Here is a 15293-nt window from a genome sequence, read left to right as displayed (position 1 = left end):
CAAAAAGGGCAAGAAAGGGGACCTGGGTAACTATAGACCGGTCAACATCACCTTCATCCCTGGAAAGGTGATGGAACAATTTATGTCAATGTCAAGGCTTATGAAGGATAAGAGGGTCATTAGAAGCAGTCAACATGTCTTTGCCAAGCGGAAGTCATGCTTAACCAACCTCATAGCATTTTATGAGGACATAACCAGGTGGATAGATGATGGCAAACGAGTGGATGTGGTCTATCTTGACTTCAGTAAAGCATTTGACACAGTCTCCCACAGCATCCTCACAGCTAAACTGAGGAAGTGCGGTCTGGACGATCGGGTAGTGAGGTGGACTGTGAATTGGCTGAAGGAAAGAAGCCAGAGAGTTGTGGTCAATGGGACAGAGTCTAGTTGAAGTCCTGTATCTAGTGGAGTCCCTCAAGGGTCGGTACTGGGACCAGTACTGTTCAATATATTCATCAATGATTTGTATGAGGGAATAGAGTGTACTATCAGCAAGTTTGCTAATGACGCCAAGCTGGGAAGAGTGGCTGAGATGCCAGAAGGCTGTGCTGCCATCCAACGAGACCTGGACAGGCTGGAGAGTTGGGTGGGGAAAAATTTAATGAAATATAACAAGGGCAAGTGTAGAGCCTTGCGTCTGGGCAGGAACAACCCCAGGTTCCAGTATAAGTTGGGGAACAACCTGTTAGAGAGCAGTGCAAGGGAAAGGGACATGGGGGTCCTGGTGGGCAGCAGGATGACCATGAGCCAGCACTGTGCCCTGATGGCCAGGAAGGCCAATGGCATCCTGGGGTGTATTAGGAGCGGGGTGGTTAGTAGGTCGAGAGAGGTTTTCCTCTCCCTCTACTCTGCCCTGGTGAGACCACACCTGGAATATTGTGTCCAGTTCTGGGCCCCTCAGTTCCAGAAGGACAGGGAACTGCTGGAGAGGGTCCAGTGCAGGGCAACAAAGATGATTAAGGGAGTGGAGCATCTCCCTTATGAGGAAAGGCTGAGGGAGCTGGGTCTCTTTGGCTTGGAGAAGAGAAGACTGAGGGGTGATCACATTAAGGTTTATAAATATGTAAAGGGTGAGTGTCACGAGGATGGAGCCAGGCTCTTCTCAGTGACAACCAATGATAAGACAAGTGGGAATGGGTACAACAGGAACACAAGAGGTTCCACTTAAATATGAGAAAAAACTTCTTCTCAGTGAGGGTGACAGAGCACTGGAACAGGCTGCCCAGGGAGGTTGTGGAATCTCCTTCTCTGGAGACATTCAAAACCTGCCTGGACACATTCCTGTGTAGCCTCATCTGAGTGTTCCTGCTCCGGCGTGGGGATTGGACTAGATGATCTTTCGTTGTCCCTTCCAATCCCTAACATTCTGTGATTCTGTGATCTACTAGTGTTTGCTTATGTTATTGAAAAGATGTTCTTATGTTTCTATTAGTTGGAAGGAGGCAGATAAAGTAGATGAGGGAGAGAGCGAATGAATTCTGCTCTGACAGAAATTTCAGAGGCACAATCTTTATCAGAAGCTTGAAGAAAAAATCCTGAATTAGATTTTAAATCTTCTCTTAAGCATGCTGTGTTCTCATTCCAAGTCCAGCATAGAGAAGATACAGAGATACAGAAGATAATGAAACAAAACAGAAATGCAACTCCACCCTATTCTTTGTACAGCATTTCATGTCAGACAAAAAAACACAAAAATGAGATGTGAAAATGCAGCTAAAATAACTATTAATAGCTAAGAATTACTTAAGAAATTCTGGTAGATTATTTGATGTACTATGTGGACTTTATTTTTTAAAGTTTTGTATTTAATCTTTATCACACTGTAGATAGGAAGCAAAAGGCCTGTTGAAATGAAAAGAACGTGAAAAGAAAACAAGCTAGAAAAGGAAAACACAAAGGGAAAAGATGAAAAATTAATCTTCATTCTTTGTTACACTAAGTGCCGGCCTTCGTGCCTTAATGCACAAAGATCATCCTCAGTTTCCTTACACAGTTTACAGTGGTAATCTGTTCCCTGTCTTTGTTACTTGTATGTCTACTCATTTTAACCAGGAGATCAGCTAATACATCTCTTCTACTAGTTCTGCCTCAGAACTACCGTTGTTTTTTCATGTCATGAGTTTTACAGACTAACTGTTCCATACATTTATTGATAAAAGATGCATTCCTTCAAAATAATAAACTGTCTTTCTTAGTGTGTTTTCTGGTTTTATAACCGTATAACTATTATGATCTTTTTTCAAATTCTCTATAGTAGCCTATAGCTCAATGTTGAGCATAATTTTGATGAAGATGTTAAAAAACACATGGCATTTCTACAGGCCCCTACACCAAATGTGTCTGATGTCCGCTCATTCTGTTACTGTCATATAATGCTGAATTTTGATAACAATTATCATATCTCTATTTTTGTTGCTATGCCTAAACTTAATTATGTACATTTAAAATGATTGTGTTGTTGATACCCAGATCCTCAAACCTCAGGAAACTTGCTCATATAATGATCAATAGTGAGGTAACGAGGCTGAGAATAAAGGTGAAAATCCAGGACCTACCTGTTTTCTCCCATCTTCTCTGTCTTTTCTATTTTAGAGCACTTAAAGAGTTAAAATAGTAAGTATAAAATGAAATAAGAGAGACAGACAGGAGAGCAGGAGAATGTTAAGATCTTTATCAGTCAGCATAGTAAGCACTGGCTCAGGGCAGAGGGCAGGAGGGTGTTAGCTGAGCTTCAGATCAGTTCAAGCTGCCTGAGCCACAACAGCCCCCTGCCTGACACAATTCATACATGTTTTATTCTATGATTATCTTAAAGAAATTATGCAAAGTTTTCTTGGTTTAAGGCTCTTTATGTAGAAAAACTACAGAAAATTTGTTTTCTCTGCAGTTTAGCCACTTGACTGTTTTTCATGCCCTTTTCATGTTTTGCTAGGTTGCTATTACAGTGATCTGGAAAGGCAATCTGAATAGATACAGAGTCAGGAAGCCTTGAGCCCTGCTGTGTGATAGCGATAGAAATTAGTTTATTCTGGCTTATTGTGTGTTTTCTTAAAAACTAGTTTTAAAATCTACTTCGAGAGAGCTCTTAGACACCTCAAGAACAGAACTGGAGTGAGTTGCAGGTCTGACTTCTGTCTGTGAGGAAATGTAGGTCAGAAAGGGTGTGGATTATTAAATGTGCTTTAAACTATAAGGAATTATTGTCCTTTTGTATAATTAATTCACTGGCTGCCCTGAAAGTTGCTATGGCAAGTTTTAAGGGCTTTTCTGAGGCACCAGAGAGTTGCCAGTTTTATTAAGTAAACAGACATTATCATAGCTGATTTTTTCTAGAGATTTTGAAGTTGATTCTTCCTTCAGCCGCAGTATTACAGCCTGTTGAAAGAGGCTTTCCTTATGAGATAGATCCGCCCAGCATTAAAATGCTTCTGCCAACAAACTGACTCTGTCTCATTTGCACATCACAAAATGATGGTCTCCTTCTTGTGTAAAAATATTAAGGGTAAATATCAATGTATGTATTTTACCCAGAAACACTTTGTTGGTTATGTACCAATGTGTATTTCATTATCAGTTATCCAGTCCCTCCACAGGCTACTGTCCACTGGGATGATCATCAGTCTGAGAGAAAGAAGTCCTTACAAAAGCCTGATTTGAGGCCAGGGTTTTACGGACTGCATGGTGAATTTGAGAGACTGTCTGGCTTTTGATTATTTCTCCAAGGGTAAATAAAGAGACGAGTTCCTTTGCCCATAATAACGCTCAAAAAGCTTCAAAGTTTCTTCTCACTTCTTAAAGTGCACTACCAAGAGAAGAAGTATATATAAAGCAGTGTCATTTTCTGCAGGCTTGTGAGAATATCTTTGGGTTTATAAAATATATTGCTATTTCTGGAGTTTTAAGTATTCAGTGTTCAACTCTGGGTTTTCTAGCATCTCAATACATTGCATAACTTTGGCCTGACACTCAAAGTACCATCCTTTTCACTACTAATTTGATCATCTCGTAAATTTTATTGGGATGTTGTTTAGATGCAAAGTACAGTTTTCCTTGTAAACTAAACTAAACTAATAAATCTTAAATATTTAGATAGTGGCTATTTTCAATAACCTGCCCATGTACAATATTCATAGGACTGTTACAGTTTGATGACTCTAGATTATTATAAAGAAGTTTTATTCTAAGTGTGGGTTGTAGTTAATATAAACAGATAAATAAAATTTTTTGCATAACCTGAATAAGTATGTTTAGTTTAAATGGCACCATGAAGTTGTTAATATAGGTATATTTTTTGGTAGAGACCAAAAAAAATGTTATTGAAAGATATGATTCAATGTTTACCCATCATAAGTTAACCAAACCCCAAATAAATAGGTACATAAATAAATAAATAAGGTATTAGGAATTATCAGGACAATGAATGATTAGTCCTGTGGCTGAACATAAAAACATATGTAAATTTAAGAGTAGACAATTTTGGTTCAGTAGGGTCACTTTGGCCCAGTTATTTTGTCATAAAATAAAATTTAGAAATGATGTAGATATGCCTTCAAGAAGTCCTGTCTTAGGGGAAATCACCAGTGCAGAAGCAGCTGTATCCCACACATCTTACTAGCCCTGAGATTATAAGAATAGGTTGGCATAAGGAGTGATAAAGACTCTATGACTCTTTCCTTATGTAGAACTTCCTTTTGTAATAAGCCTAGAAAACCAGGGGAGCTATGGCCTGTCTGTCGTTTCTGTCCTTGGCACCTGATGATTAAGCATAGCTGAGGAGCGAGTCCAGCAGTGAGGCAGAAGACATTGTTCAATGTTAAATCACAGATAAAGATGATTCTGGTGCCCTTTGTAAGAATGCATGCAACCCTCTCATTGAAAAGCTGGCTGTAAATTTCATCTAAGCTCTTAGTATTACAATCTGACTTTCGGGAAACTTGCTTCCTGCAGTAGACACCAATGACTTTTGCCATTGATTTTATTGTCTTTTATATTATATTGAAAAGGTAGATACATGCTTTTTGTACAGCCTCATCAAAACAAAAGTTAAGTGTGTTGGGATACTTTGTTTTTGCTTACTGTCTGTAATATACAGCTTTTCAGTAACTGTTTTTCAGTAATTTGACACAGTGGTGTGATCCGCGGCTGATTTCCCTGTGAAGGACGGCTTTCCCCACCTTGCTTGTTTAAGATTACTCAGCACAGCTAAATGGCTGATTGTAGAATGACCCTGTAACTTTGTGCAAAAAAAAAGATAATAGTATCTTTGAATTTCTAAGGTACCAATGCGGAAAGTAGACTAAACAAAATTCTTAAAGGCCAGGGAATAAGATAATATAAATTCCTGCAGATTCACAGTCTCTGTACTTCTAAAAATAAGAAAAGGAACAAAAGTGAAAACTTTTGACTGGAACCTGGCCTAAATGTTACTGATTTTTTGAATATCAAAGGTGCTTAGAGTACTTTGTAGTTTCTTTATGTGTGTGTTTTGAAAAAAATACGTCCCATCCCTGACAGCATCTGTTAATATTGAGTTATACAGTCTTGAAGAGTTCCTCCAAGTGTTTTTGGCAGTATTAACTAAAACAAATCTCACACATAGAGCATTACCATGGCAAAATGTAGAGATGAAAGTTACAAAAGAAATCTGTCAGCAGAGATCGTTGTCATCTGAAGTAATCCGAGCTCGGGTGCAGTGCAGATGGAGAGCCTACCTGATTGCTAAACAGTTAACTTGGCGTTGCTGCGCCGTGCTGGCTGTTTACCCTGCCCACCCCAACCGCTCCTGGTTCCTGGGTGTGGCGACAGCCTGTGATAAGTACCTGTGCACAGTTCACAGAAGTAGCTGTGCAGAGTTGGGACAGTGGTAATATGAAACCAGTCCTGTGGGGTTTTGTTCGTGGCCCTGGAGGCTGAAATCTGCATTCCAGATGAAACCTGCAGCAAATCGGAAGAGAGCCTCCTTTTTTTTTTTTTTTTTTCTTTTTCTTTTTTCCTTCTTTCTTCGGCTTCAAGGGCGCTCACTCGAGTTCACTTTGGCTGGCCGGGAACTGAGGACTCGTCACAGGCACCGAGCAGTGGCACTGGAAGCTTCAGATTCGTCACTTCAGGTTTCCATTTGACATTTTTCTGTGATTATGGATTTACAGAAGAAGTTCTTTATCAAAGTGGAAATACTGTGCAAAAAAATCCATCAGGAATTTTCTGCTGAAAACCACTCACAGCTTGTGTACTGGGATAAGGAAGTAGCAAACTACAAATGCATCCAGTTCTGTTTGGGAGCCTTGTTTATAAAGCTGCTCGGCACTTTTTAGCACGTAGGAAGTTGAGTGCAGCCAGTAGGATCGCAGCGTCCCAGCAGGAACCATTGGTCGAATTTTCAACCAAGATTAGTGCGCTGGCATATTTGCTGTGACAAAAAGTCCTTTGTGTACAGGAACAAGTTACCGACGCTGCTGAGAACTTTTTTTACGGTGGGTCTTTTTGCTGCTCCTGGAATACAGTTTGGATACCTGAGGGATACTTTGGCTGCCGGCGGCAGGAGGGCAGGGTGGCCTGGGGGAGGCTGGCTGCCCTCGCAGGGCCGGGGAGCGCTGCCTCCTGCAGTGCCTGCAGTGAGTTCAGTCTGCTGTCTGAAGGCATGTATTAAATACTTGTTTAGCAGTTAGTAGCACTGCTAGAAGCAAATCTATCCTCTGCTTTACACAACATGGAGGAAGAAGAAAATGCATTGCCCGATTCCGGTGAGCTTCCAGACCTGGAGAATACAGCAGAAGGCAAACCTGATATTTTCACTACTTTTTCTGTGAAAACACTTTTTGGATTTACAACTAAATTTGAACCTACAGCTTCCAAAGAAGAAACAGTACTTAAAGCATTTCAACCCTTGCACACCGATATAAATACTCATGCTGACACCTGGCATGAGAGGAATGATAATGATTGTAACGAAGACTCAGAAAATCAGCCCGGCATGAATAGTACCAGTGGCCAAGCTGACCCCATGTCTGGCAGGCAAACTGACCTGGAACTGGATTTAGCTGAACAACATGAATTACTTTTTCACCATTTGAGGTTTGTACAGACTTCTTTGTCTCAATCTGACAATGATGACAAGGATGCTATTCTTGTACAAGGTACTTTGGTTTGTACAACAAGCGATACAGAATCGGACACAGAGAGTAAGGACCCAGACACCAATGAAAACGATACAAGCAACTCTGGGCTAAATAATGCTGCTTTGTCTGCTGAGGCTTTGGATTATAACAATCAAAATAAGGAAGAGTCAGATTCAGAAGGGCACAGCAACAGTGATGACACTGTGGATACAGATGACATTCAGTTGCACCCACCAGTTTCTAAGCAACTCTCTGAAGAGCTGGATGGCGTTCTGGAGTATGACTCCAGTGGAAAAGACAAAATTTTAATGGATGAGCAGTTTAGTTGCTTGCTTGCTGCAGGGGATTGCCCTCAAGAACTTCCAGAAGAAGAACAAAGACCTTCAGCTGACAATACATCGCTCCAAAAAACAGCACTGGCTGAAAAGACTTTCCAGCTGCCTGCTTTCTTCAGTGGACTACGTGTGAGGAAAAAGGGACTAACCACGGAGGATGGGGAAACTCTTACAGAAATTAAACCAAGGGAGAATGATTTAGCTCTGCTTAAGTTACGACAGCCTGTTAAGAAATCCAGTATTACATCAGGTTTGACCACTAAAAAAAAAACGGCTGAACCTAAAGCAAGTCCTACATTCCTGGAACAACTCTCGCACTTGTTGAACATAGAGGTCTCCAAGAATGAAGATAGAACCGAGGACTTTGCTGAGGGATCTGGGGAAATCGAGAACAGTGATGAAGCTCAAGAGTACAAAGCCTCTAGCAAAACAGAACCACAACTTCCCTCTGAGGAAATAAAATCAAGCCCTGCTGAATCTGCACTGGACGTCTTTAAAGCTTTATTCTCACGGCCTCCCAAAAAAGAAACAACTGCAGATACTTCGGAACTGGAAGCCATAAAACGCAAAATGAGAAATGAAAAAGAGTCCTTGAAAGCTGTATTTGAAAGGTCAAAATCAAAACCTGGGGATGGACCATCAGACAAATCTGTAGGTTGAATTATTTTTTCTTCCTAAGACCTGGAAGCAGATTGATAAAAGAGTATTTATTGTTTAAAATTATTGGTGGGGACTTAAGGTCAAAATGTCAGAATCGTCCTCTTCTTTTGGCAATCTCAAATTTTGGATTCCCAACTGAAGAAATCTTGGGGCTAATTTGTCAGAATTCTTGAGCATTTGCAGTTGTAGCAGAATTCAGTAAGTACTGGTGATAGTCACAGGCTTTCAATCAGTACTGAGAACTTAATCAGTTTCTGATTTTAAAAGATCATTACAATACAGTTGCCCATATGTTAAGTGTAGTTTTAAATCAGTTTGGTGCTACAAATATTTACTGTAGTATTATTTATTTTTTTCTCAATCACACTGTTTTCTTTCATTGAGTTTTTTATTTTTGAAAGTAAATTTCATTTTACCTTTAGGAATAATTCTGTTATGGGACCTGATAAGAGAATTTATGGATGATTTTCAACTTAGTTTGTCCAAGACATAGAATTTAAAGTAATTTTTTTCTTATGTACATGCATATATCTATCTTTGCAAATATTGATAGGCATTTAACGTTATACAAGTATAACTTAATGACAACTTAAGACAACTCAAGGATTAATATTAAGTGTTTGCAAGCTTAATATTCTTAGGCATATGGAGATTTAGTTACTATATCTTTAAAAAATGAAAAAAATCTATGATAAGTTTCCATAGAACCATGATGATAAATGAATTTGAGTGTGATCTGAACTCATTAATTCAATGAGTAACCCTTGGGTTGGGGTTTCTCCAACCCCAAATTCTTATGGTTACATCTTTGGCAGATATAATCAGTCTAAAAGACTCTTCTGTTTTGGCTAAAGGGGGAATTATCGGATGATTAAATTTGCAGGATTGAACCCTGAACCTGAAGCTACTTAAGTTAATTTTCTGTGTTGATTGTACTCTGTAAATTTTTATTCTTACATAAAATTAAAAACTTCAAAAAAGTCTTGACTGACACCTGGGTAGACTGATAATACCAGTTTGTAGTAAATTACCTGTGGGGAGGAGCAAAGAGGTACTCACTGGCCGTGGCTTGTGCAGCAGTTGTAGCCTGTGTGTGCCCTTCCCATTCCTGGCTTCTTCCCGCTGACACCAGCCCTGGGCTGCACTGGCACAAGCGCCTGGGTGGCTCCCAGCAAACCTGCCAGGGAAGCTGTGGCCTCACACGCTCAGGGAGGGAGCACAGGAGTCAGCAGGGGTGGCTTTTGTAAGTGTCTGCTTAATGTCTGATCTAGTACAAATGTACATTTTCTCAGGGCAAAGCGAGAGTGAGAGGGTCTTGCTTTTCCTCGTTCCTTGCTCATGTGGGCCATTTATGGGTGACTTTCATGCAGGGTTTTGCTGTTGCTACAGTTGTGCCTATGCAATTACTTGTAGTAGGAGCATATTGTAAATTGGATTGCAGAAATTTTAGAGATGTTAAAAAAAAAAAAGAACAAACAAAAACCAAAAAACCCCACAACAAAATGTAAAGCTCTGAAAGAATGCTTGTTTAATCGTTTTTTTTGTTTTAGTTTGTTTTTTTGCGCCCCCTCCCCCCCACACCTTTAAAGGGTTATTTTAGCATTCCAGTTGACAATGCAGTCCCATTAACAGCTGCAGCAGCACTTTGATGTGTCAGTATTCTGTGGTATGTGGACTAAGCAAGCTGCTGGGGGTGGGGCAGGAATTTAATAAACTAGCTATGCTTCCTGAAAATTATGTTGTCAAATGATGTCTTAGGTGAATCCAACTAATGTTTACTTGTAAGAAAAGCATAGGTGGGTTTCTTCACTCTGAAAAAAAGATATGGGAAAAAAAAACTAGTGTTCTTGACCACCTCTATGGTTCACCAAAGGAGCTTTCCACACTGATGTGAACAGTTTCAACAAATTATTGTATGTCACATGCATTATGTTACTTTCCTCCTAATAATTACATAGATTTCTTTGTGTCCCTTCTAACCAACTGAGCACAGTTTCGATCGGTCGAATGAGGCAAATAACCATTCAGGAGTACACATGTAGAACTGACGATGGTGGTTGCTGTTTTGGAATCTATTGATACTGCAGACTTTAATTTTTTCTTGTGTAATTTTTACAGCCTGACCTGAGTCCCTCAGAGCAAGATGACAAGACTCCAGGGAGACTCCAGACTGTCTGGCCGCCACCAAAAGCAACGCACGAAGAAGTAAAAGTAGGATTGAAGTACACAGAAGCAGGTAAAACAAAGAGGTGAAGCATTTGCAGAAATTAGTTTCTGAAATTTTTGATCTTGTTTAATACAGAGCTGGTGATAAGTCACAGTACTTTCTTATCAGTAAAAACAGACCTTGTGTCTTGGATGTGTTGTTTACTGCTACTTGTTAAACATTTGATTTTAAATGTAAATGGCTAAATCTGTGTTGAAATCTAAACACTTGACTGCACAAATTCATGAGGAAAGAAGTGGATTTTTTTGAGAAGTTAGGTTATCCATTTCTAATGGCTGAGCAACAGAATAGTAAACAAATGTAAACCTGACTGCTTTTGCCATTGCCTTAGAGTACAGGGGACAGTGACCTGCCCAGCTGTAGTCTGGCTGCAGATTTTCTCCAGGTAGTGCCTCGAATAAAAGTAACAAATACCATTATTGCAACTTGTGTATAAACAGGGGAATACTCATGTCCACTTGGATCAGTTTTATCACTAGCCATGTATGCTGTCTATACAAATGTATGAGAGGGTATGTCTAAGTGCAATGCTGATCAGGTAAGATTTCCACAGAAAATTCTGTGGAATTCTTAATTTGGTGTTATTTAGATAAATACTTACATATTTACAAGCGATTATTGTAGCCACAACTCTGTTTCAAATTTGCATACTTAAATATGAAACAGGAAGTCCTTGTTACTCAGAAATTAGTCATAAACTGTGGAGCTGTCTGAAATATTGAAATGAAAGGCAATAGACCATCTATTCTTCAAGTACCTGGAGATTTTAGAAAATACCACTTAGAAAGGATTAAGTGGAATTAAAAAACAAGGTTAAATGCTACCTTGCTGTGACAAATTGTAGAGGGTAATGCTATATGGTTCTTTCCAGTTCCAGTGGATGTCCATCTGGCCTTGTATATGAGGAAGAATAAATAGAAGTAGTAGATCTATTGCTCTGTGTTGTTTCGTGTATTACTTCTTTCTCCCTCTTTCCTCAGTTTTCTCTGTCTTCATCTTCCTTGTTTGTAAAGTGGGCATGGAAGACGCTGGAAGATTCAGAAACCTTGCTTTTGACAGGAATTACATGTTTCAAATATAGACAGAATTGAATTTACAGTGCATCTGATTGGTCTGAGGTGTGGGAGTCTATCACTAGATGACCAGGACAGGTATTCAACTGTTGATGAGGAATGCTACAGGCTTTTTCTGTTACTCTTAGATTCTTATTATAGGCTGTATTCTTGCTGTATTTAATTTTACCCAAATAAATATTTTTTCTCCTAATGACTGTAATCATCTGTGGCATAAACAAATGCTGAAATAAAGGAAAGAAGACTGAATTAACAAAAGCTCCAGATTCTACTACTTGTAGAGAAATGAGGTCATGCTTTCCTGAAATCTGAATAGGAAGGGCAGACTGGCTTAGAGCCCATGTAAATTGTTACTCTTTTGTTACTGTGATATTTTGGGTGGCAGTGTCATCAACATGCTGATGGTTAGTTTGCTAAGTCAAATTTTATACAGACCAGATTCTACAGTTCATTAGTCACTGCAGTGTCTGGCAGAGAGAAGGGTTTGAATGAAAACAAACTGCTGGTGATTCAGCGAGGATGAGACAGAGGCGGTGCTTGCAAAGGCCATAGGCAAAGGCCGTATTTGCAATGTGTGCTAGGAGTGCAACAGAGTTGTAGGTGTGCCTCAGTGATGAGCAGGCTTGTGTTTCTTTCAGCTGTTCATGGATACCCAGAAGGTGGTTGTGGTAGCAGGGACACAGCAAGCAGTTGTAAGTTGCCTGTGATGGATCAGTTACATTTGCTTTTCTGAGTACTAGGGTCACTGTTTTAAAGCATTATGTGCAGGAATGAATTTAATCAGTCTCCTGCAAGTGAAGAAAGGTACTGTACATGAGTAGTGCTGATATAATTTTAAAAAAGAGTTTGTATTCAATGTTGTCTCATTGCTGGGGGGGGCAGAGTTTGTGGGTTTTTTAAATGAATATGAAAGTGGCAATACAGAATTACTTCTAAATTCAGTATCTTCACTCTGACAGTGTCTGGTACCTTTGAAGTGCATGAGTATGTTGGCATTTCCCCTCATCCCTCTCCCGCTTCCCATCCAAAATTCTCTCCCAGCCACCAGTACCTTAGGAACTTCTTGTGCACTATGTGGGCTTCTTAAAAGTACGATAGGAAGTAGCTTAATCATCATCATTAAACTGACTGGTCTCAACCTGAAACCGTATTTCTTACCCCAGTGTCTTGTCCTGACAGCTAAGATCAAATGAAAAACTATTGATTTCAGAACAGGCTTCAAAAATTGTGTGTGGCAGGGATGTTTGTGATTCCAGGCTTCCTCCACTGATGTTCCTGAATAGATGATTATCTGTATTGTAAAAAATGCTGAAGTGACTTGTTTTGACTTTCAATCAATTATTTATGTTAATGTTTTAATTTCTGTGATTAAAAGTTTAGTCTACATAAACAGTAAGAGTCTATATACAAACAATAATAATAGGCTGAATTATTAGGTAAGTATTCATTTAGCACAGCTTTACTTTAGGTTTAAACAAAATACTTCTGTCACAAGTGGGATCATATGCAAGCATAAATCTGTGGACGTAAGTCTTTGTGCTTGTAACAGGGTACAAGACTATGTGCTTATTTTATGAAGCAGCACAGATTTTTTTCATTTCTCATGAGAAATTAGTATTTAAAGTAACACTGAAAATTTGAAAATTGGAGTACTGTAATTTTTCTCACAGTTCTGCACTAAGTCTTTGATTTAGTTCTTTCATGTCCATGCACTCTGGCAGCAATGACAGGAAGATATGGATGAGGAAGAGGATTCCTGGCTTTTTGATCTTTTCTCACTTCCTTGCCATGCTTTTCCTCATTGTTCTTGCTGCCTAGTGGAAGCAAGAAATTCAGGCTTACTTTGGCCTATGCAGCAGACAACACAGTGACTCATAGCAGCTTGAAGGAGCAGCTAACTCCCTCCTGAGGTTCGTAGTCTGGCTTGATGTGTGGGAAACCAACTGAAAAGCAAATGGACATAACAAGGAACACGTGTACTGGGCTGAGTAGGCCTGTTAGGAATATTAGAAGTGAAAGAAGTTACTGAACAAATTTAATGCTGCAGTAGCGTGGAGTTTTTTTTGTGCCTTTGATAATATCTCGTGTAGTCATAGTGTTGTCACCGTCCAACAGCCGAATCCCAGGTTGTAGATTTTCAATTAAAAAGATGACATTACAATATTTTGGCATATCTTATGTTTTCTGAATCTTTAATTCTTCTGTTTCCATAGAGCAAGTGACTGTGTTGTCAACTGCCACTCTGTAATTAGCACAAGCTGCTTATGTGGTTCTCTAGAGAAACTGGAGCTTCTTTGAAGTGTGTCAGTCTGAAATAGTTGTCCAGAAAGTCTGTAGTACATTACATCATTTATATCCTGGAAGACTAGAAAAAGGGTTTTTAAATTTATAGTTATAGGTTTATTCCATGTAAATCTTTCCCAAATAATCAAAGACATTTCTGTGCATATTTCTTTAGCCATAAAGTTCTGTTTTTCTGTTTTCATTAAAAGTTGATTTTTCTTTTTTCTCCATAATTCTTAGAGAGACTTCTCCCAGTTGTTAAGCATTAAATCTGATAGAAAGGTAGATGTGTCATCTGTTATGTCTCATGAAAACATCTAGCCAGGTAGAGGAGACAAATTCTTGTCTATATTGAGCAAACTCATCTGTGATAATATTTCACATAGAATCCACATATAATCAATGTCCCAGCTGCTGCTGAAGACTAGATCAGCATTTGCAGCTGCTCATGTCCAAGAAGAGGAATTTAGACAAGAGTTCTGCTGCTCATAAATCTACTTATGTTTGAAGAACCATCTCCACATTAAGGTAGTATACAGATCCTGTGATTCCTATTAAAAATGCATTGTTAGCCATTAGGAGCAAAATAGTTCTCTTCTATTAATCAGAGAGAGTCTAGTCCTTTGCCTAAGCAAAACAGAAATCTAAAAAACAATAAGAGAGAAGTACTTGACATTTTTGCTGGAGAAAATGTTTAAAAAAATAAAGTCAAAACATTAATCCATTCAGTGCTTTTTTCATTACATGTTTTCTTGTTAATTCAAATATCTGTATTTAACATTAAAACACCCTGTTCTTTCACAGTCTATCTATTCATCATCCTTAGATCTGAAGTGAGGTAATGCTGTCTCTATGGTGCCACAATTCCAACAACAACAGTCTGTGATGCTATAAAGCACAACTTGCAGGGTAAATAAGGAAATAGAGAGGTGACTGAGAAAGCTCTTCTTAAACAAAAAGTGTCTAAATAAATGGTGAATGAAATAAAAAAAATAATGGCAGAGGTTTATTGCCAAGTCTTAAATCTATTACAACCTTGGCCCCCTATGCTCTGGGCTCCCAGCAAAAATATTACATTATGGTCATGATGTAAATGTAGAGAATAACCAGCTTATGTAAGAAAAAGAGAGTCATAATGGTCTGAACAAATAGATGAGAGATAAGAACATGATTTATTTTCTTTCTTTAACATTAATTTTCTTTGTGGCCTTGAACAATTTATGGTCGTCTCTAAAAGAATCATAATGCTTGACCATGAAGATGGTCAGAGGGCTGAAACACCTCTCCTATGAAGACAGGCTGAGAGAGTTGGGTTTGTTCAGCTTGGGGAAGAGAAGGCTCCAAGGACATCTTATAGCAGCCTTCTAGTACCTAAAGGGGACGTACAAGAAAGCTGGAGAGGGACTTTTTTCCAAGGGCATGTCATGATAGGACAAGGGGTAATGGCTTTAAAGTGGAAGAGGGTAGATTTACATTAGATATAAGGAAGAAATTCTTCACCATGAGGGTGCTGAGACACTGGAACAAACTGCCCAGAGAGGCTGTGGATGCCCCATCCGTGGAAGTGTTCCAGACCAGGTTGGAAGGGGCTTTGAGCAAC

The 15293-nt window shown here is 39.2% G+C and overlaps 1 protein-coding gene across 1 annotated transcript in view; it reads left to right on the top strand.

The window, feature by feature from the left end:
- Window positions 1-6706: 6706 nt before the first annotated feature.
- The window catches only part of FMN1 (formin 1), a gene marked incomplete at both ends in the record, with an annotated part of 135459 nt that continues 126872 nt past the window's right edge, over window positions 6707-15293 (top strand). Inside the window, 2 exons of the mRNA XM_080345247.1 lie at window positions 6707-8101; window positions 10229-10346. Coding sequence (XP_080201373.1) covers window positions 6707-8101; window positions 10229-10346 — 1513 coding nt within the window. The remainder of the gene's footprint in view (window positions 8102-10228; window positions 10347-15293) is intronic.

Source organism: Nesoenas mayeri, assembly GCF_963082525.1.
Source record: "Nesoenas mayeri genome assembly, chromosome: 5".
NCBI classification, from domain to species: Eukaryota; Metazoa; Chordata; class Aves; order Columbiformes; family Columbidae; genus Nesoenas; species Nesoenas mayeri.
Note: the sequence above shows the minus strand (reverse complement) of the source record. Positions and strands in the feature narration are given on the sequence as shown.